Source organism: Heloderma suspectum, chromosome 10 (genome assembly GCF_057233095.1).
Source record: "Heloderma suspectum isolate Gila_16-S chromosome 10, 16-S_ref, whole genome shotgun sequence".
In the NCBI taxonomy this organism is placed as follows: Eukaryota; Metazoa; Chordata; class Lepidosauria; order Squamata; family Helodermatidae; genus Heloderma; species Heloderma suspectum.
This window is the reverse complement of record NC_139467.1, coordinates 43,109,114-43,133,769: the sequence shown is the minus strand read 5'-3', so window position 1 is coordinate 43,133,769 and position 24,656 is coordinate 43,109,114. Positions and strand designations below refer to the sequence as shown.

At 49.6% G+C, this 24,656-nt stretch overlaps 2 protein-coding genes across 5 annotated transcripts; one reads left to right on the top strand and one right to left on the bottom strand.

Annotated features, from left to right (window-relative positions):
* Positions 1 to 97: 97 nt before the first annotated feature.
* On the top strand, positions 98 to 16,996 carry HDAC1 (histone deacetylase 1). Of its 4 annotated transcripts, XM_084816048.1 has the most exons (15): positions 614 to 799; positions 2,309 to 2,361; positions 3,905 to 4,017; positions 5,444 to 5,561; positions 6,621 to 6,695; positions 7,684 to 7,822; positions 8,622 to 8,763; positions 9,497 to 9,589; positions 10,165 to 10,273; positions 10,650 to 10,790; positions 11,412 to 11,520; positions 11,644 to 11,774; positions 13,296 to 13,448; positions 15,367 to 15,415; positions 15,607 to 16,996. In XM_084816048.1, the coding sequence occupies exons 1-15, from the start codon at positions 648 to 650 to the stop codon at positions 15,632 to 15,634; spliced, it is 1,605 nt and encodes a 534-aa protein (XP_084672174.1). In that variant the 5' UTR covers positions 614 to 647; the 3' UTR covers positions 15,635 to 16,996. The 4 variants fall into 4 exon arrangements, with proteins under 4 accessions (XP_084672178.1, XP_084672177.1, XP_084672174.1 ...); XM_084816052.1 differs by lacking the exons at positions 614 to 799; positions 2,309 to 2,361 and adding an exon at positions 98 to 598; XM_084816051.1 differs by lacking the exons at positions 614 to 799; positions 2,309 to 2,361 and adding an exon at positions 137 to 515.
* A 4,028-nt stretch (positions 16,997 to 21,024) lies between these two features.
* Positions 21,025 to 24,638, bottom strand: MARCKSL1 (MARCKS like 1). The gene is made up of 2 exons (XM_084816065.1): positions 24,317 to 24,638; positions 21,025 to 22,558 (listed from the first exon to the last, which is right to left on the bottom strand). Exons 1-2 carry the CDS (start codon positions 24,407 to 24,409, stop codon positions 21,917 to 21,919), a joined length of 735 nt encoding a protein of 244 aa, XP_084672191.1. The 5' UTR covers positions 24,410 to 24,638; the 3' UTR covers positions 21,025 to 21,916.
* Positions 24,639 to 24,656: the final 18 nt, after the last annotated feature.

Sequence of the window (24,656 nt, the reverse complement as noted above, 5' to 3'; positions counted from 1 at the left end):
AGAAGTTCATCTCCCACCCTGCAATAAAATCCCTGGTGCAGCTCACAAAAGAGAAACGACATCGAGACGACAGTTTAGGAATGTCCTAGAACAGCACGATCGATAGCAGCGGTATGCAAAGCGCTCAAGCGCAGCCGAGACCAAGCGGATCACGTTGCGTCGAAGAGCCGTTTGAGACGAGGACGGCGCCTTGGGGGCCCGCGGCGCGCTGCAGAAGTCCGTCTGCCAGAGCGAGCTCCGGCGGCTCAGGCTCGGCAAGCCGCGTCTCCGCAAACTGAAGCGGGCGGGGGACGAAGCCGAGGAGCCGCGCGCTGGAAGCCTGACTCCGCGCGGGGCGCCGCCAGGAGAATACGCTCCCCCCAGCGGGAGCGGCGCGCCCCTTCCCCTCTTTCCTCGGCGCGGGCGCGGTGGGAGCCCCCATTCCCCCCTCGCGGGGGCGGCGTACTTCACCGCTACCCCTCTTCTGCGGGAGTGGAACACACTCGCCGCCCGACGTTCCCTCCTGGGAGGAAATGGTACAGTCCACGCAACTCCTCGCCGCTCTAGCTAACGTGCTGTCTCCAGTCCTCCCGCCTCCCGGGCTTCTCATTGGCACTGGGTGGGTCACCTGCACTTCTGATAGGCTGGAGGGGTTGGAAGGGGTGGGGATGGCGCTGCAGGCGCCCCCCTCCCCGGGCGGGCTCGGTTGCGTGGCGGGACTCGGGCCCGGGCGGAGGAGGCGTCGGGAGGCGGCGGCGGCGGCGGCGGAAAATGGCGCTGACTCAGGGGACCAAGCGGAAAGTCTGCTACTATTACGACGGTGGGTGAGGGGCTCCGGGTGAGGGGGGCGGAGGCGCTCGGGGAGGAAGAGGAGGGGCCACCGAGGGAGGCTGGGAGGGGGCGAGGAGTGGGGAGGGGAAGCGGCGAAGTAGGGGGGCAGGGGGCGGCGGAGGGGGCAGCCTCCTGCAAGGGGGGCGTGATGATGGGCAGGCGCGAGGAAGGCGAGGGAAAGGCGATGAGCGGGAGGGGGCGCGGGAGGGGGGCGGGAAAGTGCGGGGCGAGGGGCTTTCAGACGCGAGGGGCGTTGGAGGGGTGGGAGGAGAGCCTGGGGTGGCTCACTTCACTTTTTGTCACGGTTCTCCCCCGCCTTTCCCCCAAGCAGCTCAAGGCTGCGTAGGTGGCCCTTCCCCGCGTCCCCCTGTTTTATTTTCACAACGACCCGGTGAGGTGGGCGAAGCTGAGCATGAGTGACTGACCCAGTGAATGTCATGGCTGAGGGGAGATCTTTGCCCCTGGGGTGTCCCCAGCCCTCCTCCGAGCACTGCACCACACTGGCGCGGGGGGGGGGGGAGGCGGGGAGGGTGCGCGCGCGCTATTTTATTTATTTATTTAATTATTTATTGTGTTTTTATCCCGCTCCTTAGCCAGAAAAAGCTTCCAGAGCGGCTTACGATCAATGAACAAAGAAGACAGTCCCTGCCCTGCAGGGAAGGGGGGGGGGGATGGAGATGATGATGATGATGGAGGAGGAGGGGGGGGAGCAGCAAGGAAGACCCTTAGAGAGGACTGGGCTCGTGAGGTGAATGAGAACGCCCAGTGTTTACAGATCGCTCACTCAAAGTACTTTTGAGCTTGTTTTAGGCATCTGTATATTCACTTGACATGGTCTTGCAAAGTAGGCCAGCGTTGTGAACTCCCAAATTGTGGGTGGTGTGGCTGAGCCGATTGGTTCAGTTTGCCCAAGGCCCACCTAGTGAGTTTGTGGCTATGGTAAGATTTGAACCCCGGGCCTCTCAGTTTGTGCTCTTCTCTCCCCCTCCCCCCATTCTGAGGGGGAGGCCCTTAGAGGTCAGAAGCAGGAAATTTAGACTGCTGCTCATCTGCTGCATGGGTTGTTGTGGGTGGGGTGAGAAGGAAGGAATAGTGAAGAAGGCTTTGGGTGGTGAAGATTCTTGTGGTGCAGGGGACAGAGGATGGTTTTGGGGAGAAGAGGTACAGTGAAGATGTTTAGGGCAGGGAGACAACAATGAGCGGGACAGTGAAGAAGGTTCTTGGGGGTAGCAGGGTGTGCTCTAGGAGGAAGGGGTACTGCGAAGAAGGTTCCCAGCAGGCAGTGCGCTAATGAGGGCAGAAGCTGGTGGCAGAAGAGAACTGGGCAAAGGGAAGCAGAGCAGCTTTTGATCAGAGTAAGACAGCCTTGCAAAGAAACCCAGGAAAGCTATTGGTCCACAAATAACTTTGTTGGCCCACACACCCACACATACCTGTGTTAGCTCTCAGAGGTTTTCCTTTTCCTGAAAGAACCCTAAAAGCCGCAATTGTTTTCCAGTTTACCAAAGCATCCTCTCCAGGTTGCTTGGAGAAGTTTCCTGCTCACCACAGGTGATTAAGAGAGTGGCTGTCTACACGCCTGGGGTGGGTGGGAAGGGGAAAGAAGGTCACTGAGCAAGCTACAAAGCTAAGAGGGGGGAAAGTTCAAGGCACAGTGGAGAAAGGGCACTGAGAGCAGCAGCGTTGGGGTGGATGCTTTGGGAGGGCAAGAAATGAGCAGTCAGTGTCGTGTCATTTGCGCAGGAAACTAGGGAGCAGAAGCGCTCTCAGAGGATCTTGGAAGGGGAACAGGTGATGTGGCAAGGCTGAGAAAAAGAGCAGAAAGCCTGGTTTTGGGGAGGGGGGGAAGGTCATGGTAAATGGAACAGGGGCTGAAGATAGTGGTGTTTTTCAAAGCTGCTTCCAAATGTCAGGGACAGTTTCCCCCCAGCATGCACATCTGCCTTTGTTTCCCCACAAAGCAGTCAGGGCAGACTCCAAGGGGGACAGCTTCATGTTCATGGCAGGAGTGCACTATGCGCTTACTGGGTGTGGTAAACATGTGTGTGCCACCAAGGAGCTTTTCCAGGTAATGGGGTATTTGGTCTTCCACCCTGGCCAATCTCCAACTTGAGTGGTTGCCTTATTTATTTGATTGATTTACTAGCCGCCCTTCTGGCCAGCTACCCAGCCACTCTAGGCGACATACAATACAAATAACACAAAATGCAACAAATTTACATAATCAACTGAACAAAACAACATTGTTCTAAAAAACACCCTAACCCACCCCAAATGCCTTCTCTCTGGTATCAGTTCAGCAGGAGATGTTCCTCCTCTGAGGAGCCTGCCTGGCCTTTTCCAGGCCACATTTTCTATGATGGGTGACTTGTCTGACTGGCACAGGCCTGGCTGTCACATGGTTCATATTTCCTGCTTCTAGTCCAGTTTTAAGTGCCCTAATCTGCTTCTGGAAATAGAGTTGAAGTTGCTGAGGCTATTTACTCAGGGCAGGCCAGGACCAGGTTCCTTGTTTATCTAAGTATGTTGAAGCCTGACTCCCCCCTGGATGCTTGAATATTTGGGGGCAATGGAATAAATGCGAATAACTTAGTCATACTGGTGACATGCATCTTCATTCATACTTCATGTTTCTGCTGCAGGAAACTCTGGTATGCCCACAGCCAGTGTGGTGAAGTTACTCTTAGGTCTTGAGCAACACGAAGCCTGTGTGTGTGTGTGTGCGCGCGCGCGCGCACGCACGTTAACTTGCTTGTTCTGCACAATTCCCCTTTCTGGACTTTCTTATATTAATCCCTCCTCCCATCTTCATTCCCAAGTGCAACTAAATTTAAAAACATGTATAATGCTGACTAGCAGCTGCTGCTCTCCAGGAGGCGGGGTCTGGCTAGTTGAGACCCTTTGAACTGGAGATACTGGGAATCGAACCTGGAACCTTCTGCATGCAAAACAGGTTGTCTGCCGCTGAACTTCTCCCCGCCCTCTCCCCTGCCCATTGCAATTTTTGCTCGCATTCATTTCTTATTACCTTTCCCAATATTTAAGTTCATAATGTAATGTAAGCTTCGTCTTTCTCTCTCTCTTCTCATCTCAGGGGACATTGGAAACTATTATTATGGTCAGGGTCACCCTATGAAGCCACATAGGATCAGGATGACTCACAATCTTCTTCTGAACTATGGCCTCTACAGAAAAATGGAAATCTATGTAAGTTTTAAAAAACAACAACAGCACTTCTTTTAAAATCTTCAATTTTGGGGCCAAGATATATCAATAAAGAGTACCAAACAAGAAACACATTCTCAGTATAGCAGAAAAGCCTATATTATCGCTAGAAATAAGCAAGTTGCATACTTAGTAACCCCCCATCCCAGTTATCGCAAACAAAAGAGACTTCCTGAATAATTCCATGTGTGGGGAGCCAGGCGGCCTTTGCCCCTTGGCTGGGACTGTGGCATGATCAGCTTGGGAAGTTGGTTGGGCTGGAAGTAACATGGGGCCCTCAGCAGTGGAGGTCTGGCAGTCTGATGCCGTCCAAGCACCCTCTTAAGCCATGGCTGCAGCAAGAGAGAGAGACAAGTGAGGAGCCAGGCAGTGATATAATGGTGGAGGAAGGAATGGGCTGCAACAGCTGATGGGGAGTTGGGACTAGCCCCTAAGACTCTTCCTGCATCAGGCCAGCTCCCAGTACAGCTTGTCTCCCAAGGGCAGGGGTGGCTGCTGGCGCTCCTGAAGAAAAAGATTAGGCCCCACTAGGCACACCCAGAGAGAGTGTGCCTAGTATCCTGCTCTGGGATTATTTTAGGATGAAAAGCAGGTAAGAAATTTCAGTGGGCGTATTATAAGGCACAATGAAATTGAGGGAGCACATTCTGGCCTGTGCTGAGGAGTTCTCTCCAAGTTCTGGAGGTACTTTGGGACTCCCAGCTGGAGCACAGCTAGCTTGGGACAACATGTGCTTGGTCCTCGAAGGGCTGTGATATCTCCGTATGTCCCCTTCTGCCTTGTCTAGATCATTAGTATCCCTGAGCTGTTCCAAAAATAAATTCTCTATCAGGTTTACAAATGTTAGTTGTGTTTCCCTTAACACAGCCTTGCTCATAAATCCACAAAAGTTACTAGTCTGCAATTTTTTAATCTGCCCAACTGCCAGAGAATATTAATGTAAGTAGTGTGTGGCACATTAACAGCCTGAAAAAAATAAACCCATCTTCATCCAGTATACAATTTTTTAATTCCTGTCTGTTTGCCATAAGGCAATCCTAACTCATGTGGCCATTTAAGGCTTGCCTTCAGTCTCATTGGTTGAAATGCACTTCTTTTGAAGCTTATCAATAGCAAACATTAAAAGCCTGTGTTTTCTGAGTATGTCAGAAAACAAGTCTGATACTACCTGGATTGGTGAGCTACCTATTCTCCCATGCAGTCCTCTTAATCAGTTTCTTCAGTCTGCATTATATTGTAGAAGTAGAAATTCTTAGAGCCTCCCAATGCTGTTGGGCCCTCCCCTTTTCTGTGCTGGGCAGGCTCATGAGCAAAATGCCACTGGAAGGCCTGCCAGATACAGTTTGAACTGTGCTCAAATTTGGGGGCATTACCAAAGTGTTTCTTTAAAAATTGTCTCTCACTGCAGCGACCCTACAAAGCTAGCGCAGAAGAAATGACCAAATACCACAGTGATGACTACATCAAATTTCTGCGGTCGATTCGCCCAGATAACATGTCTGAATACAGCAAGCAAATGCAGCGATGTAAGTTCTGAGTGTGATGTTCTGATGTTTGCTGGAACAATGGAAGCGCTGGTATATGTGTGCATGTCGGGAGGCTGTTCTTGGCTAAAAGGGAGCCTCTCCCACATACTAATCTTGTTTCTAGAACAAAAAGATTAAAAGTTTAAACACAGATATGATACAAAGCAACAGAGTTGGGTGGACGAAACCTGTGGCAGTGAAATCCCTTGGCAATACGTTGTCCGTCGACACTTGTACCACCCTTCTGAAAACCATTAAGAAGAATACTGACTTCCCACAGGAAGACAATGCGTGCATTCAGACACAACAACAAACCTTGGCATCTCATTAAGAGAACGAGTTGCAACAAGCCTCAAGCTTGCACACGCCCTCCTCGCCTTTGCCCCTGATTTATACGTGAGGGCAGAAGATTGGAAATGTCTACTTCGAACTGTGGGCAAACCATCATTTGCCACAAACTCAAAGCAGAAGTTTCTAATCACCACTTGTGTGCAAGGGGCGTAGGCTTGGCATGGCGTAGCTCATTCTTATAACAATAAACCATGGTTTGTCATGTCTCAATTGAGCCAGTGCACAAGAAGCACTTTGAACACTTCATAGTTCTATCGAATTGCTTAATTACTTTGAGCGCTCAGTTCCATGTGACTCCAGAAGATGGCGAGTAACTCTGACGTTGATTCCCACCCTCAAAGGCAAACATTGTCCTCTGTGCCAATGAACAGCTTGGGCAAATATAACATCTTGTCTTTATTAGTGAAGAGTCTGATAGATTTTCTCTGTAAGCACCTCATTTCACTGCTTGTGCTGCGCATATCTGGATTACATGGACTGTTTTGAAGGGGAAATCTTGTCCTTCCACAGTTTTGTATGTTTCTGCCCAATCTCCCCTTCCCTGTCCTCACTCTTCAAGTTGTTTTCCTAACCTAAGTACTGTTATTACCTTGGACAGAAATTCTTTCAAAGTTCTGTAGGCTCTGCCTCTCTGTTCTGCCAGGTTGGTTACCACCTGTTGATTAAACTTCGTCTTGTCAATGCTTTCTTTCTGCTTTCTTTTTCAAGTCAATGTTGGAGAAGATTGCCCTGTGTTTGATGGCTTGTTTGAGTTTTGTCAGCTTTCTACCGGAGGCTCTGTAGGTAAGTAACACCCAAGTAAAAAAAAACTTGAAGGATGAATGAACTGCAACTTGAAGTGTGAAAAATATTTCCCTTAAGTAACAGTGTAATCCTATGTATATTTACTCAGAAGCACCTCACTGTTTACAGTTCTGCCCCCCTCCCTGCCACATACGTGCTGTATAAAAAACTTGAAACTCCATAATACTCCATGTATCTGAAGTGGACTATAGTCCATGAACGCTTATGCCAAAATGAATTTGTGCCACAAGACTCTTCGTTGTTTTTGCTGCAATAGACTAATCCTCTGGAGATGGAATATTATTGGTATGGACAGCATCTGTAAATACATTTGGAGAGCTTCTCCAAATGGAGATGGAAAGATCCGATCCTGCATCCTGTTCAGCTCAGAAATTATAACTTTGGTATTTTTGTATGTGGTATATATTCCATACATCATGGAACCAAATTAAAATCTTCAGTGACCGGGATGTGTGTGGGTTTAGAAAGGTGCCTGGTTCCAAAACAAACTTCTTGTGCAGGTGTGGGGGAGGGATGGACAACGTAGCTGTGTGTATGTTTTGCTCATAGTTTTACCTCATCATGGATATTGTACTGATTCTCTTTTTGTGCAAGAGTGCTTGACAGTGAAGATGGTTTGGTGCTAAAAGGTTAAAATACTGCTAGAATGCAGGTATTATAGGAATACTAAATTCCTATTCATGTAAATATGAACTTGTAATCAGTTTCCTTGAGCCATGGGGGATTTCAGAATGGTTGTCAGATTCTTGCATCTGGATTCAGAAGTGATGGCGTTTATACTGCACAGCTGGAGGTCTGGATGTTGAGAATTTTTAGGGCAAGTTTGTTACTTTATAGCAATCCTGCATTCAGTTATAGAATTTGGATATCTTATAGAAAGTTCTAGGTTTTCTGACTGTAGGACCAATTCCTTCAGCATATTTTGTGCTATCTCTTTTGTGTAATTGGTTTGAAATTGTTTTCACAGCCAGTGCAGTGAAGCTGAACAAGCAACAGACAGACATTGCTGTGAACTGGGCAGGAGGTTTGCATCACGCCAAGAAGTCAGAGGCCTCAGGCTTCTGTTATGTCAATGACATTGTCCTGGCCATCTTGGAGTTGCTAAAGTACGTAAAAAAGCAGTTTGCCCCAAACCTCTAAATGAGATTCTAAATCTGGCAAAAAAAAAAAACCCCACACACACTTGTGTAAATAGAACCCTTTTAAAAAGATCAGAGCTTTTACTACCAGTTTTAATCATTCTTTTAAAACTCTTGTTCATGCAAGCAGCAGATAGGGCATTAGAATTGTTCTTATGCTGTACCGCTTCAGACTTCAAGGGGCAGATGACAGGATTGAATATTCCTGCATACAAAAATATTACTTGAACAAGGAGAACTAAATGTCAGGGTAGAGGAGCTATTAGCCTAACCTAGCCTTCTCCCTAACATGCTAGTTTTGTATGTGCATGGTATATTTTTCTCAAAGATTTTCAAGTGGTGTTCCAAAGGGACCCTAGGGATTCTCAGATAAGGTTGTCTAAATAACACACAGGTTTGCTTTTTGACCCTTTTCCCCTGCCTTAAGCAGCCAAAGGGGAAGTGCCAGGGATGTCCCAGGACATATCTTGATTCAAGTGGATCATCAGTAAGGTCCAGCAGGCCTGGTCTGGGGTGTGTGGCCCCCAGAATCTTCTGCAGCTGCTTGGGTCTCTCAGCAGCCATGTTGATGTGGAGTGTTTCCCAAAAGTAGAATGTTTGAAAGTGCAGCAGTAGAGCAAGCCCTACCTAGCCAAAAGTTTGAATACGTAAATATTTTCAGTGCTTTCCCCCTCTGACCACTTGGGCAAATGAGCTGTGGTTTTGACTGTAGTGAAAGTGATTTGGGGCTAGGGGTGCTGGTCTGACATTCCTTTTGCTATCCCAGGTACCACCAGAGAGTGTTGTATGTCGACATAGACATTCACCACGGCGATGGTGTAGAGGAGGCCTTCTACACCACAGACCGCGTCATGACGGCATCATTTCATAAGTATGGCGAATACTTCCCAGGAACAGGGGACCTGCGGGTAAGAATGGAGGTTCGAGCAGCCTCTTCCCTGACAACCCAGTTGCTAATGCCCCCCATAAATCTCACTCTTGTTCTTCCAATGAAACGCATTCTTTCCAGGCCCCTTTGTGACAGCACATTCTGGTCTGCTTTGTTTGTGGGCATCTCCCCTCCTAAAACTACTTCTAAATCTCCATCTGGTGCTTCCAGTGCTCTAGCTGCTTTGTACAGAAAAGCAATCTAAATCTACATAGGTCTCCCCAACCTGGCTTGAAAAGATCCTTAAACCAAGAACCATATTCTTCATGCTACTGTGGCTGTCCAAGGAAGGAAGATGTTGGCCACAGAATTCAGCACTTGGAGGATCAGTCTTCTCCTCCCACCCCCGTCCCCAGTAATTTTTCTAGCCCTTATGGCTGTGAAGGAAAGCTTGAAAACTTGGGCAACACTTGATGATGAAATCTCAAACGGAGTGGTGTAGAGAGTATCATGTGATTGAGAAGGAGGGTTGTGTAATTCCTTGCCCTCCCCCTGTAGCCTGCAGGAATAAAAAAAAAATGCAGAATTAGCCAATCTGCACACTTGCTAAATTTGCATATATCATTCAGATTGAAGAGTTTGGCTTTGCACTAACCAGTGCTGTGGGGGCAGCAAGGCCTGTGCTGACCTTGGGGTCCCAGCAGATCCCAGACTTCACCACCCTCTGCATGTGTCCTTGAGTATTATTTCATGGTGTCTCATTTCTCCTGTAGGACATTGGTGCAGGCAAAGGAAAGTATTATGCAGTCAACTACCCTCTCCGGGACGGTATTGATGACGAGTCCTATGAAGCCATCTTCAAGCCGGTGAGCTTCCCTTTGTGTTGTGTCTTACTGGGATGTCCCTTGTCCATTTGCCTGCCACACCTGTTACTGTGTTGACATTTGCCATGACGGCTTATGCTTGGTCAGAGCTCTACATTTCTGCTCGCCGTGGCAAATGCTTCATCGTGCTCTAGTGAAGGTGACAAGAGAGAAACCCTGATCTTCCTTTCCAATTTTGAACTGAGGAGAAGCAGGGATCATCTCTGCGGTTGTGCTGAGCTTCAGGGGGCTAGGGAGGATGGTTGGGGATTGCTGTGGGAGTACCATGGCCTCTCAGCACCAAAACAAGCCCTTACTCTTCTACTCCAGCTCCAAAGTTTTGGAGCTCGGGGTGGGACAGTGGGTTGTCCCTGACTTCTCACAGAAGCAGGGACCAAGACTGCAGTCCTGTGCACACTTGGGAATAAGTCCAATTGACCAGTGTGACTTACTTCCAAGTAAACCTGCCGAGGCTTGCACTGAAGGGGAGGGGCCCTGTTGACTACACATTTTGGACCCCTGTGCTTGCTGCAGTGCTGTCCTGCTCAGATTGATTGGACTCCGTTGTCATTGCTCAGGTGATGTCTAAAGTGATGGAGACGTTCCAGCCCAGTGCTGTTGCATTGCAGTGTGGCTCAGACTCCTTGTCGGGGGACAGATTGGGTTGTTTTAATCTGACCATTAAAGGTAAGGGGGTTTCTTGCAGTTGGATAGGATTGGAACTTATTTGGGACTTGCCCAAGATGCTTTGTCCCTTGAAGGCTGCACTGCATGACCTGAAGAAGTGCTTCACAGTGTGCTGGATGCAAGTTTTGGGTCTCTCACAACTGTGTGTGATGTAATGGTTGTGCCCAGTGCGGCATTGCAAAGCACATGCCTCTCAAAGCACATGCTGCTTCCTGATGCTTCTGCAATCTCTCTTCAAGTGGGCTCTTGGGTTGCTTGTGCAGTTGGGCACAGCCCCTCCACCACTCCCCACTTTCACCAGCTAACTGTTGATTGGAAACCCTCTTTCCCTCATCAGCAAGCTGACACCCACCCTCTGTTTTCTGCTGCTCCCCAGGTCACGCCAAGTGTGTGGAATTCATCAAAAGCTTTAACTTGCCCATGCTGATGCTTGGAGGGGGCGGCTACACAATCCGCAACGTGGCCAGGTGCTGGACGTATGAGACTGCTGTTGCACTGAACACAGAGATCCCAAATGGTAAAGTAGTATCCCATTTTTATTTCCAGAATGCCTTAATAGATCCTATCAGAGTAAGCTCTCTGGAAATGAGATTTGTGGACAGCCAGGGCTGCATACAACCTAGGCATGGGTAGTTAGGCCTTACACTGGGATACCAAATAGATGTATGGCAAAGAGACCAGCCACCTGAAACAGGTCCCAGGTAATGGTGTTAAGGCACATTATGCAGTTCTGTTGTTGATGCTAAGGGAATCAGGGCCCTGTAAGCTGCCTGTATGGGTGACCTCCTGGTAACCACATGTAACCTTCCCTGAGTGCTTGAGAGGGGTGAGATTGATAGATTGTGCATTGCAGCTATTGTATTTTTGTGCCAACCCCACCCCTCCAAACAAGCCAGTTCTGCGTTTTGAGCAACTTACGCAGATTAAGGGAATTTGCATGCATTTGCTTATTTGCATAATGCTGCTACAATGGAAGAGGTATCATGGAAATGTGGGGTGTCTTCTCTGTTGGAACCATTTTCTGCCACATTTGGAGTTCTTCATTTGTTTGTGACTTCTCTTACATAGGCGTTTGAATTACCTTGCTGAAGATACAGGCCCAGTTATATTCTGTGTGCTTTTTAAAACTCTTCTGCAGAGCTTCCATACAATGATTACTTTGAATACTTTGGACCAGACTTCAAGCTCCACATCAGCCCCTCCAACATGACTAACCAAAACACCAATGAATATCTGGAGAAGATTAAGTAAGTTCTGCTCATAGCTTGAGTGAGGTTGGTCACTTCTGCTGCTGGTACATGTTTCTGTCTGTCTTCTCGTGTACCTTTCTGATTGCTCTGCGTGGGGTCTTTGTGACTGTTTGGCTATAGGCAACGTCTTTTTGAGAACCTGCGGATGCTTCCTCATGCTCCTGGAGTCCAGATGCAGCCAATCCCAGAGGATGCTGTGCCAGAGGACAGTGGAGATGAAGATGAAGAAGATCCTGACAAGCGCATTTCCAGTGAGTGCTGGTGTCTCTGGGGATTGCGCAGTGCGTGAGGCTGTACATGTGCAGATGCCCAATTCTTACATTGTTGTGGCGAGCAACTTCCACAACCAGTGCTAGTCTGTGCAGTAGCAGCAGCCTTCAAAAATAGAACGTTGTTCCTTGGGAGCTGCATAAAGAAATCCCTCCCTTTCTAGGCAGTTGAGTTCCGCTGCTTAGATATGTAGCCCAAGCCTAGGAGAAACTGCGACTTCTGGCTTTTTGGGGAACCCCTACTAGGGATTGGGATTTTCTTGCCCTTCTGCGCAAGCAGTGCAGGTGTGGAAAGTTCTGCCCTTTAATCACAGTCTGTGTTAGAGTGACCCAAGTTTGTTCAAAGAATAACTGGACACTTAAGAGGCAGGGTGGTGCTCTTTTAGGCAGAGCCCAAAGTGCAGCCTACGTAGACTGGCCAGGAACTCTGGGTATGGTCTAGGGCTGCTGCCTCTTGCTCTCATTGCGTCAGAAAATTGGTCGACAGAAAACAAATGCACACCTAGAATGCATTGTTTTTAACTTTTAAAAGTCTGAATATGCCATGTTGACATTTACAAATCCATGTTTGGCCATTGATTTTCAGTCTTGCATTCGTGGGGAGCAGGAAGGGCTCATAATGTCTCTTGCAAAGGATGACTCTGGCCTGCTCCTTCTCCTTGCCTAGACCTTCCAGGGACAGCCCACCTCTGCAGTGCTGGGCTTTCCTTAGGTTGGTTGTTGTAGCCAGTGGCTGAGCTGCTCTGCAGTCACAGGATGTTCACAAATTTTGTAGTGATGACTTTAAAAAAGTCACTAATGGAATGTTGGAAATTGCTGCTGTAAGGGAAGTGGAAAATTGGCTTGTCTAAGAGGAGAATCCCTTTAAGACTAGTCTGAAGCGGAGGGAGAAAAAGAACCCTAAATGGGGATTGGGAACCAAAGGGAGTGTGTGCGCCTGTGTTAATAGTGAGGAGGAGGAGGGCCAGGAGCTGAGCCAGTCACTGCTGCACGATGCTGTGATTCTGTAGAAGGTTCTTAGCCCTTGTGGCTGAGCTTACATTCTTGAAAAGGCACCTGCTGCAATTGGGGCTGAATTCTTCCAGTTGCTGGGGAAGGGCGGAAGTTGCATCACCCTGCAATAACTCCTTGCCCCTCCCCATGTTGGTGAAAGCAGAATAAATTATGTAAGCTAGTTAAAATGGCAGAATAAATTATGGAAAATAAGAAACTATGCAAAGTGGACTAATAGGCATTATTTAATGGTAGTCACAGAATCCTGTTTTTCTTCGGCAAAATATTTCAGTTCTTTTTAGCACACACAACCCACCAGCCCTGCATGTTCCCAAGCAGAGGTATAGAAGGAAATCATGCCATGTCCTTGGTACTGTAGAACGTTGCCTGTGTGTGTGCGAGCGCGCGCTGTCAAGATTTAAAATATTGCTTTAAAAGCTCGCTCTTCTTCCCTGCCTGAAACCAAAAGCCTAGCACTGCTGATGTACCTTTTCTCTTCTTCCCCCACAGTCCGGTCATCAGACAAGAGAATAGCTTGTGATGAGGAATTCTCAGACTCTGAGGATGAAGGGGAAGGCGGGCGCAAAAACGTTGCCAATTTCAAGAAAGCCAAACGGGCAAAAACAGAAGAAGAGGAGAAGGAGGAGGAGAAGGAGAAGAAAGGTGGGGAAAACCCAGAACTACTACTTGTACATTTATTATTTTACACGGTCCAAACTCCTAGGAAGTTCTCCAGCTTGAAACCCTGGAATATGCTTGTAAGCAATAAGTAAATTACTACATTTGGCTTTTACATGGATCTCCCTGGTAGTCTCCCATCCGTGGATCTGATCCAAGTCCATGCTTGCCTTGCTCCAGCAATGCTGCAGTATCAGCATTGATACTGATACTGAGACCATGTTCCTGGGCCCAGTAGATGTTTTGAAAAGCAGGACTGAATCTTAGAACATGTAAAGTGGTATTAAGTGCCACTGAGTGTGTGTAGAGTGCATTTCTCTTGCTTCTCAGTAGCCACAGGCTAGCACTCCAACATCTAGATTCCTGTAGGTTAAGGGAAGTAGTCCTGGCTTGTCTCATTTTAGAAATGAACCACTACAGAGAACTGAGGGTGGTGTGAGTGTGACCCCCTTCTTGTGAACAGCCCCCTGCTCTTCAAAATTACAGCTTTTATGGGGTTATTTTGGGGGCTCCCAGTATTCCTAAAGCAAACGGTTTCTCATTTTTCTTCTGGTGGCAGCAAGAGAACTGAATCTGGCAGTGTAGCTGGTCCCCAGTTTCATAAGTAACCATCTGCCTGCAGGAGGATATCTGCAGGCTCTCTGTTCAGTTTCTTGTTCCCAGGGCAACAGCAAGTGAGGCTTAATTTTGTAATTTGATAGTTTTACCCCCATTGTGTTGCAAAAATGACAGTTTCTAGTGTGTTTAAACCAGAACTATGAAAATCTGCATGTGACTCTATGGAGGTTTAATCATTTAATTTCCATCCCATCTTTAGATCCAGAAGAATCCACATGGCAGCTTACATCAAATAATAATATCGAATTAAACTGTTCCAACCTTTAAAAGCATCCGATTTAAAACATACTAGTAAAACCATGTTGTTGCCAGACATCTGCAGGGGCTCTTCTTACTGGTCATTAGTACCTGGTCTTTAAAGCCTTTGTGGGACAGGAATATTTTTGTCAGCCTCCTTAAAACGCCAGGGGCAGAGGTGGCTCAGGGAGCAGGGAGTTGCACAGAAGGGGAGGGGGTGACCACTGAAAGGTCCCCACTTCGCATGGCTACCACCTGACCCTCAGGAACTAGGGCGCTTGGAGCAGGACCCCAATCAAAGGCCAGCCACGTCCGCATGGGAGCGGGCCCTCCCTGAAGTACCTGGAGCATTCAGGGCTTGGAAAGGTGAAGGATGGTGTTTTGACTAGTGCCCAGCAACTAATGTGGAGTCAGTACAAACTCATGTGAGATTGGGGTCGTGTCATCTCTGCAATTCTGTGGGTACCTATCTTGGTGGGGGCGGGGCTTTATCTACTCTGCACTTCAGTAAACAAATAAAGGTAAACTCTGTTAGGAAAAGCTGAACTCTGCAACCAGCAGCCATTATAAAAACTAGAGGCAAGAAGGATTATGGTACACCAACACCTTGCTCCCAACTACTGGCAGTATTCAGCCACCTCTCTGATTTTTGAAATTTCAGCACACTTTCAAGCAGATCTCCACAGCCTTAAAGGCCAGGAACTTGCGCTTGTTTTTTTTTTTTTTAAATGGAAGCTGGGATTGTCAGGAAGCTGAAGTCTCATTCCTGTGGATCCTCAGCATGTACACAGCCCTGGAGGCAGGTTAGAAGGAGGCAAAATGAGGCAACAGTGTAAATTTGAGAGGGAGAACTGTTAGAAAAAGATTAGGAGCCCCAGGGTATGTGCCCAGAAGGTATTTCTGCAGCTAATTTTTTGCAGGATGTTGTTATGGTTTTATACTGTCTTGTTTGTATATAGCTGATAATTTTTTTCTAATGTAAGCAATTCATAACTATTGGTAATTAAATCTGTAATTGGGAGAAACAGTGTCTTCTCTTCTCTTGCAGAAGTAAAAGAGGAAGAGAAGGCAAAAGAGGACACAGCAGAGCCCAAAGGGTGAGACCTCTTTTTTTCTTGAATGGTCGGGGTTACTGGCTGCTGCACAAGAGCATAGGAGTAAATTTTGAAAATGTGACACGAGGATTTAGAACTCTGCTCAGTGTTTTGGAGACGGTTAGTTGGGTTTCCTGATTCACACTTGCTAGCCACCAGAAACCAGTAACACAACTCCTCTGTTTATCCAACAGCATAAAGGAGGAGACGAAATCGACCTGAGAAGCTGGCAGCTGGGTAACCCCCTCAGCCCCTGGTTCCCTGGCTTGATCTCTGTGGTACCCTCTCATTCCACAAGATTTGTATTTTATATGTTTCTGTAGATATTTCTGTATAAATCTATCAGGGACTTGAGACCCGGCTGGAATTCCTTCCTGCCCCTCCCTGGGTGAGTTGTGGGGAGAGTTCTGCTCAGGCCAAAGTCCTGCTTGGCCTCGGATGCAGTCTGAGAGGTGCCGCTGTTCGCACGTTCCTGCTGCTGCCTCATTGGGGACGTGTGTGTGTTTGTTTTCTTTAAGTGTCTCCCTTTCCCCTGCACTACTTCTTCTCTTGAAACAATGACTTCCCCTTGGAGAACTGTATACTCTGGGGGTTTGGTTTTGTCTTTTTCTTAAATAGTTTTTTGAGGTATGGATACAGCCATAAAACTTTGGGTAAGTTGTTGGGGGGGGTGTGGAGCGTGGTGTTCCAAACAATCACACCCAGAAAAGAATCCACCCTGTTCCAGGTAACCACAAATTGATGCTGCTTCTTGGCATCCCAAAGCACAATTGATGAGTAGAAGGTCTCATTACAGTCAGTTTGGGGATATAAACTGTAGCTGTGTCCCAACGAGTGAGTGAATCCTCTGGGGCAAGGGGGTGAGGAAGTGTTGGTGGGAGTGCTCGTAACTGAAGTCGCCTCTGATCCATCTCTCTTCATATTCTAAAGAGGAATATGCCTTTTCTCCGTAGAGGGGAGGATGGGAGCAAATGTGAGTCTATTCAGTATCCCCTCCTTGGGTATCAGCTCCGTGCAGTGCGAGTTTAGCATACATAGCTCACTTTTTAAATCCTCTCCGGTCCCTTGCAGCCTTTCGCTCAGCATCAGCTCAGGAGCCCTTATTTGGTGTGTGCAACAAAATAGCCGATGCGAGATGGCACTTCAGAAGTGCATCTTTGTGGAAGCCTATTGCCATTTTATTTTATACTTCAAAAAAGGGTTCAAGGGACAGTTTTGACTCCATATGCTGGGAAGCAGGGTGGTTTTTCAGGGGGACACGGGGCTGGAGAGCGCCACTGTCAGGTCAGTCCTAGCAATGCTGCTAATTTAGCCATGTCACTCTTGGGGAGGGGGGAGGGGAAAGCCTTTTATTTTTTTAAGCCTCTGGCGTAGCTGTTTTTTAGTCTCAACGCGAGTTCTGTGCAGCTCTTCCTGCTCTTTGATACTTGTATTGGTGAAATTAAAGATCCTTGTATTTGTGAGTTTTGGGGGCGGGACAGGGAAGATATATATATTGTGGTTTTTTTAAAAAGATAACTTTTTATTTTCATTTTTTTGGAGAAAGAAAAAATCTTTGTAATAAAATTGGTCTGTTTCTCTGTTTGGGGTGGTGAATTATTTCCTGTTTTTGTGCATTCAAAGCAAGAGGAGATTCCTTGCTTACTAAAACCCTAGAGGGTTTGGGGTGGGGTGATATCAAAAGAGTAGTGCTGGAGTTGGCTCAACCTTTGTTTAACTTCTGGACTGGTCCTAAGCCAGGGACGTAGCCCTTGGCCTTGCAAACCAAGAGCCGTAGAGAAGAAAGGCGGGGGGATCACCTGGGATGGGCAGGAAACTAAAGTTGAGGCGTCACCATCACTCAACTGGTTTTCCAAAATTTTCATGGCCAGTTATGGGACAAAGGTCGGGAGGCCAGCAATAGGTTGGCGGCTGCCTCTCTTTCCAGCCCCCGATGGATGTTTTGTCTCTTTGCCTTTCCTTCCTTTTAGCTGTGCTCATAGGCTTAGCTTTTGTGATGCACACTAAAGAAGTCCTGGCTCTTTGCTCCAGAGAAATTAAAACTTATGTTCAGTATCAAGCTTGGCTCTACTGTTACGCAAAATGAGGCAACCACCTCAAGCAGTGGATTTTGCGTGTCATGAAGGGGCAGCAACTTGTTTATTATTTTACTTTTACTGCCAAGAAAGGGGAGAGGTACTTGTGGGTGTTTCTGCCTCAGGTACCAAGATAACTTGGCTGGCTTTGAGCACTGCGCACCTCGAGTTCGGCTGGGGTGTGTGAGGGACACCATTCGGCACTCTGCCTCAGGCAGCAAAACATCTTGGGCCAGCCCTGTTCAGAAGGTATGCTTTATTTGACCTTAAGCTGCTCTTAAACAGCTTTCAAAAAGGAGGATAGTTCTGGTGCCTATTAGCGCTTACAGCTGAGTTAGGCGCTCTGTATAGAGGGAGATGCTGGGGACATCCAGCAAGGCAGCCTGCTTGTGAGCACCCAGAGACTTAGGCTAGCTGCTTTTGGAGACGAAGATGCTGGACTAGCTAAACCCTCATCTGGGCTTGCAGGGAGTTACTCGTGAATAGTGTTTGAAGTTGTTTTGCAGAGTTGTGACCCTGTTGTGCATTTGGGGAGCACCACCGGGTTTTTCAGCATCTGGGTCTGGTGGTTTCAGCATCTGGAATGTTCTCTTTGGGTCAGCATCCCTGATGGATCCACCATCCCAGACTGCCTAACAGCATGCCACTCGTCGCAATTAAAGGTGAAGTTTTAGTTTTATACACTAGTAGCTCTGAGCCACCTGTTCCACAAGTCTTGGTGGCAACCAATGTGCTACTTGCTGCTGCTCTTCCTCCCTCACCTGTGGGGGGGTGGGAGTTGCAGAGTGTGGCAGGCTCTCTCCCTTAAGGTATCCAGTGGCAGCAAAGGAGCAGCGAGGTGACCAGTGGTGGAAGGGGTGGGGCAAAAATCTGCGCCCTCAGCGTGTGGCAGGTGGTTGGGGGAGGGGAAAGAACACCTGGTGCAGGGCCAAAACTATATTAGGAGCCACACCCATCTCACACCCCCTGCTCAACCTCTGCCCCACAGACTTTTGTCTGAATAAACAAGTATTTGCGATGGTTATCAACTGTTCTCTCAAGACCAAGAAGCGTGCTCTACCCTGTAAGCACAAGGGCGTTGCTGCTGCTGGGCAGGCAATTGCCCCCCCCCCCCCCCCGTAGTGGTTGGGCATTGTAATCGCAACCTTAAAAACTTAAATTGGTTTTATCCCATTTTGAGCAGCAACCACACGTTTTCAGCACAGCTGAAGTGAAACACAAGCAGCAATGATCCGTGAGCCTGAAACAGGCACAAGGGAGGTTTCTAGATTTGCTGCTATTAAAACGTGTGTGGATGTGGACACTGTCATCTTGGGGCTGGGTAAGGATGTGTGTTATTCAAAGGGCAGGCGTAGAAAATGGTAATCTCTTGTATCACGTACTTTGAATTTTAGAGGGGTTTTTTTAAATAAAAATATTGAGCTAGAGAATGATCACAAAAAAAAAGATGTGCAGCGGGTTGGGCCCAGATTTAGTTTTACCTCCAGTCATAAATCCCATTATTTGTGGGCCTACTCAAAAGTAGGACTAAATCTGCATCCAGCCTCTTCAGCTTTTCTAAAAGGTATGTATAAAATCCAGATCAGTGCATCACCTTGATAGACTTGTTGCCAGAGCGTGTTCTCCTCCGATCCAGACTTTCTCCTCAACACTTAAGGGGAAAGCAAAATTCTTCTCATCGCTGCAGGTTGCTCAATGACCCTTGGGCAGCCCACTTCTCTTTGCCTAACCTGCCTCACAGGGCTGTTGCAAGGATTAGAGGAGGGAAGGGGAGGAATAAACTAGTCTACCCTGAGGTACTTGGAGAAATGTTGGCAGTAAAGTGTACATGCATCTTATGACAAAGACAAAACTGTCTAAGGCGGGTCTCTGGAGCAGATTAGAAAAGGGGGTGGCAGGCAGAGAACAGATGAATGGCCCCCACCTGCTAGAGTTTGACAGTTTTAGTCCAAGATGTCCTGGTTAGGAAGATCTCACCCTCCAAAATAAGTGTAGCCCCCAACTGGTTACCTCTATACAGCTTACAAAGCTGCTCTCTAGTAATGCATACCATTCCAATTACCATAAGCATATGCAAAATATCCACCCCACATGGAACAGCTACAGTGGTTGATGAAGCTATGTGCAGCTTCCTGAGGTGCTCATGTTAGGCTGGCTTTTGTAAAAGCCCAACTTGCAATTCCTGTTCTATCTAGGTTGTCGCCATTTGAGATCTACAGCTTAAAAGACACCCCCCCCAGCTAGCCTCCATCTTAAGCAACAGAAGGAGCATTTCCTCTTCATGCCATAGTCATTAAGAGGCAGCTACGCCGGCTCCTCTAGGACTTAAAATGGCTGCCACACAGCCATGGCTACGCAGCACAAGGGTGATACTGGCCCATAGAACAAGAGTGCCCCAGAGACAGCTTCCTCCTTTCAGTGGAGGATAGCTGTAGTCGCCCACACAGAGCAGGGCAGGTCTGCAGAAAGAGACAAAAGAGAATGAAATGCCTTTCTTGGCATACCTGTGGCCAGCTTGATGCATTGGGGGAGCCCCACAACACAGGTCCATTAAGACCAAATGCTTCTGCTGCTACACCAGCCTGACTCAGAGTCATAGCCAGACTGTTTTATCAATAGATTGGATGTTAAGGTGTGGCAGCCATTAAGACTTGCAAATCCAATATTTACGCTACATAAAGCTATTTTCCATTCGCTGGCGAGGGGGCGGGGGAGAAGAGGTACACTGGGTGTGGCTTGCTTGAAAGGGAGTCCAGGGGGAAGATCTTAAAACGGGTATCTGTACTTCTGTTAAGCTGGTCACCATAACAAGCTGCTTAGAAGGTGCTGCCCTTTCCAACCTGTGAACACAAGGGGGGGGGGATCAGCCCCTTCCCCTGGAAGGACTTCGTGTCAGATGCTCTCCAGATATTTTGGACTACAATTCCCAGGTTGGAAATGGGACTGGTGGGAGTCAAAGTCCAAATCATCTGGAGGGCACTTCGGAGGCTGGCTTTAGGTATGCCCCAAGCACATCACATGTACTGCAAATGAATAAAGCCACTAGTAGCCGCTCAGACTACATGCAGCAAAGCTAAGCATTCACCCCTAAGTTGCCTGCTGCTCTTAGTCCCAAAACGAGCTGCACACAAGATACAAAAATGCTTAATGCCTCTCTGATGACTGTATTCTCACAGCTCAGCCTTCAGAAAAGACGTACGAAGTACTATTCCCATTGCTCCTTAAAAGTTGCTTTGCATATGAGACACCTAGACTGCAACCCTAGACACATTCACCCCTGCAGTGAGATCTGTTTTGCTAACAGCTTCAGCACAGGTGAGGGGTTCTACACTCTGCCCCATATATGTTTTATCTTTGGAAATGTAAAGGAAGAACAAGTCCAGCGTTCCCCCCTAAACAGTGATAGTTCTAGAGAATCTTACAGCAAGGGATTTGGGAAACTTAGTTCCAACAATTTCATCCTGTCCACCAATCATTACCAAGTCACCCTGCTGCTGAATAGGGTATTCACATCCCCTACATAAAAAGGACCCAAGTCTAACCATAAAGGGGTCACCATTTATTCCTTTCAAATGTTACAGTAAGACCCATACAACTTTTATTTAGGAGTTAGAAAATTGCAGATCAGAAGTTGGGTCATTAAAAAATTATTTACAAAGACAAGAAAACAAAAATTGAAGTCACATCATACAGCCAGCACTCTCCCAACCTCACCTCCCACCCCCACCCCAATGTCCCCATCCCACCCCCCTAAATAAACCCAAAGACGTTCTCCCTCTGAAGTCAAATTAAACACAGTGGACTTACAAGCTTTATGGTTTAAAGCCAATAGCAAGACATTATAAAAAACTAACCAGATTAGCTTTTAAACTGTTGGTTTCTATAAAAAGCACAAAATACTTTTAAATGAAGTCAGAACCAGGAATGTAAACTGAGAGATAAAAGAATATCCGTTTTGAAGAACGGTCAGTTGCTGGTTTATTGGATTTTTCGAAAAAAAGCTGCTTTGAGGATTAGTAGAAACAGAAGATCCGAGAGACCAGAACTTGGTGTTAATATTTGGAGTCTCATTAAACTGAGCAAGTTCCAGTTTCTGTCCCGGCGGGAACAGTATTCCTGCAAACAGTTTTCAGGACTTAAGAACGCCTACTCCTGAGTGGTAGCAGTGGCTGTGTGGGTTACCCAGTATCCAAAAGTTGGTGGTTTTCTCTTTTTTTGCTTAACTGAGTAGTGAGACAGGGCAAAAATTTGAGTGAAAAGGCTTGTAAGTTCTACACTGAACTTAGAAGACTTTGTGTTTGTGGTGGTGTGTGTGTGTGTGTGTGTGTGAGAGAGAGAACAAGGCAGCAGTTCCATGGGGTTACTGGGATGAGAAGGATGGCACAAAAAAAGTCTTTTTTTAAAAAGTTAGGTGGGCATTAAGTTGGTTCTACTCTTCCTTCTGCTCAGGAGACACAGGTGCAGGACTGGGTTCAACCTCTGCAGGTTTTGATGTCTCTTCTGGCTTTTTGTCCTCCTGACTGTCACTGGATGGCTGCTTCTCTTCCTCCTTCACTTGTCCTTCACTTTCCTCTTCCCTCTTGGCTACTATTTCCTGCTGACCCTCCTCTGGAGTGGGAGCAGAAGCATCAAGCGGGGCAGCTGCCTTCACTTTAGGGGCTTCCTCTTTGGTTGCACTGGCCTGCTCAGTTTCCTCTGTGGCGCAGGCAGCATTCTCCTCTCCCTTGGCCTCCGCTTTCACTTGCTCCTCACTGGGGGAGGACATGGCCGACGCATCACCTGTGTCTTTCTTGGTCTTCCGGAAGGAGATACCACTCAGCTTGAAGGACTTCTTAAAGGAAAATTTCTTCTTCTTCTTTGGGGTCTCTTTGGAGACCACAGCACCAGCAGCTCCATCTGGCTTGGCTTCTCCACCTTCGGCAACTGGAGCAGGCTCAATGGCATCACTGCTGCCTGTCTCCGTCTTGGCTTCCTCCTTGACTGGCTCAGCAGATCCATTGCCGTTGAGAGGGGTGGCTTCTCCGTCAGCTTTAGGCGACACATCCCCATTTATCTTCACATGGCCGTTCTCCTGATGGAAGAAACAGAATGCACTGTTACATTCAAAGACCCATTTTCTGACCCATTTAGCTTCACACATACTTGAATCCCACCTGGTAGGTTCTTTCCTAGTTCTTATTGCAAGAGGCATGCACAAAGGACACACCAACATGAGACGAAGTAACCCAAGACTACACTCCTCCCTTTATGATCTTCCCTCCTATGTGAAGTTTGCCTAGCATAAGTTTGAGTATCAAGTTCAAGGGGGTCCCAAGTCCACTGCTGCTCACGCAGACAGTCTCAAGTGGGCAAGGCCTCAGTCCTACACAGTTATCCAGGAGCAAGTCCCGCTGAGTCAGTAGGACTTGCTTCTGAATAAACATACTTAGGCTCTGGCTGTAAAAGCCTAGTTTTTGCAGCCAAACCCTGGAAAACCGGGGGGGGGGGGGATCACCGCCTCAACCATCCGCAGATTGCACAGAGGAGCCAACTCCAGTCCAAATCCTTCCGCTCTGCCTGCCCACCCCGACAGCCCTAGACCTGAATTTCTCCAGCCAGAGATGGATGCAAGATGCGCAGCCCATTCCAGCGCGCCCCACCTGGATGCTCTTCGCCTGAGCTTTGCTTCCTCGGGTTTGCCCAGCAGCGGCCTGGGCGGCGCGGGGAAGAAGAAAGGGGAGCGCTCCGCCCCGCTCCGCCAGCAGGGGGCGCCAGCACTCCAGCAGGTCCGCCGGGCGCCATTCGCGGGCGAGAGCCGCTCGGGCGCCGGGAGCGGCAGCGCGCGCTCGGCCGGCGGGGGGGCTCGGCCGGGATTCCCCGGCCCGCGCGAGGCGGGGCGCTGCCCCCTGGCAGCCCCGCTGGGGGTCCCCGTCCTGGCGGGGCGCGCGCCAGGCGAGCACCACGGCCGCGCCGCCGCCCGCGAGCGCTCGCCCTTGGCGCGGGGCGAGGAGAGCGCGCTCGCCCCTTCCACGACGGGTGCGCGCCCTCCTCTCGGGCCGCGGGCTCCTCGCGAGCAACAGCCGCGTCGCCTGCCAGGATCAGGCCGGCCGCCTCAATGCGGCGGCGAGGTTTCGCCCCGGCTCCGGCGCTCGGGAAGGCGCCCGCTCCGAGGGGGTCTCCGTGTGCGGAGGAAGGGCGGCGGCGGCGCCTCTCCTTCCATGCCCCGCGCCCCCGCCCGACGCGCACGTGCGACGGACGACGGCGCCCCGCCGAGCCTCAAGGCATCCGCCCGAGACCCCCGCCGGGGGGCGCCTGTCCCGCCCCTCGCCCGAGGAATGCGACGCGGGGCCCCTCCGGCCGGCCCGTCCTTTGTCTTCTCCGCGAGCAGCCCACCAGCGCCGCGCGAGCGAGCGAGCGAGCGACGGCGGGGGGGTCTCGGCGCCTTTCTCCGCCGAGCGGGCGGCAAACAAAGGGGAGCGGCGGGCCGGGGCGCGAGCCCGTCCACACGAGCGGCGCGCGCGCGCAACTGCTGCGCTCGTCGGAGCGGGGGGAGGCGGGGGCGCCGCACAAAGGGAGCGAGCGGGCTCCGCGTCTCGGGGAGGGCGCAGCCGCCGCACTCGGGCGCACGCCCAGCCCGCGAGCCTGCCGCCGGGGCAGCCCCGACGGCTCGGGGGGCGCCCTCCCGCCCCAGCCGTTCCCCGAGCGGGGCGCCGGGGAGGCGCACAACAGCAGCTGCAAGGAGGCGGCGGTCGGCGGCCCCGCCGAGGGCGGGCAAGCGGCGCCCCACGAGGCTGCCCGGAGCTCCGGCGGCGGCCGGCGCAGCCCCACCCCGGCGCGTCGCGAGACCCACCTGGCCGTTGGACTTGGAGGGCGAGGCGTCGCCGGCGGCGGCGTCCTGGGCCGTCACGTCCCCCTTGGCGGCCTTGGAGATATGGCTTCCCATGCTGCGCCCGGAGCGAGGAGACGAGACGCTCCCGTCCAGCGAGGGGGGCGAGGGGCGCGAGAGGCGGACGCCGAGGGAGTCCTGGGGGGGAGCCCCGGGCCGCCTCGAGGGAGCCTGGAGGCCGAGGCCAAGCGGAAGGAGCAGCGCCCGAGGAGGGGGAACAGCTGGGCTCGGGTCCGGCACCCCTGGCTCCGGCCGCTGCGCAAGACCGCCGCGCGTCGCTGGGACTGGCGCGGGTGCGCCAAAG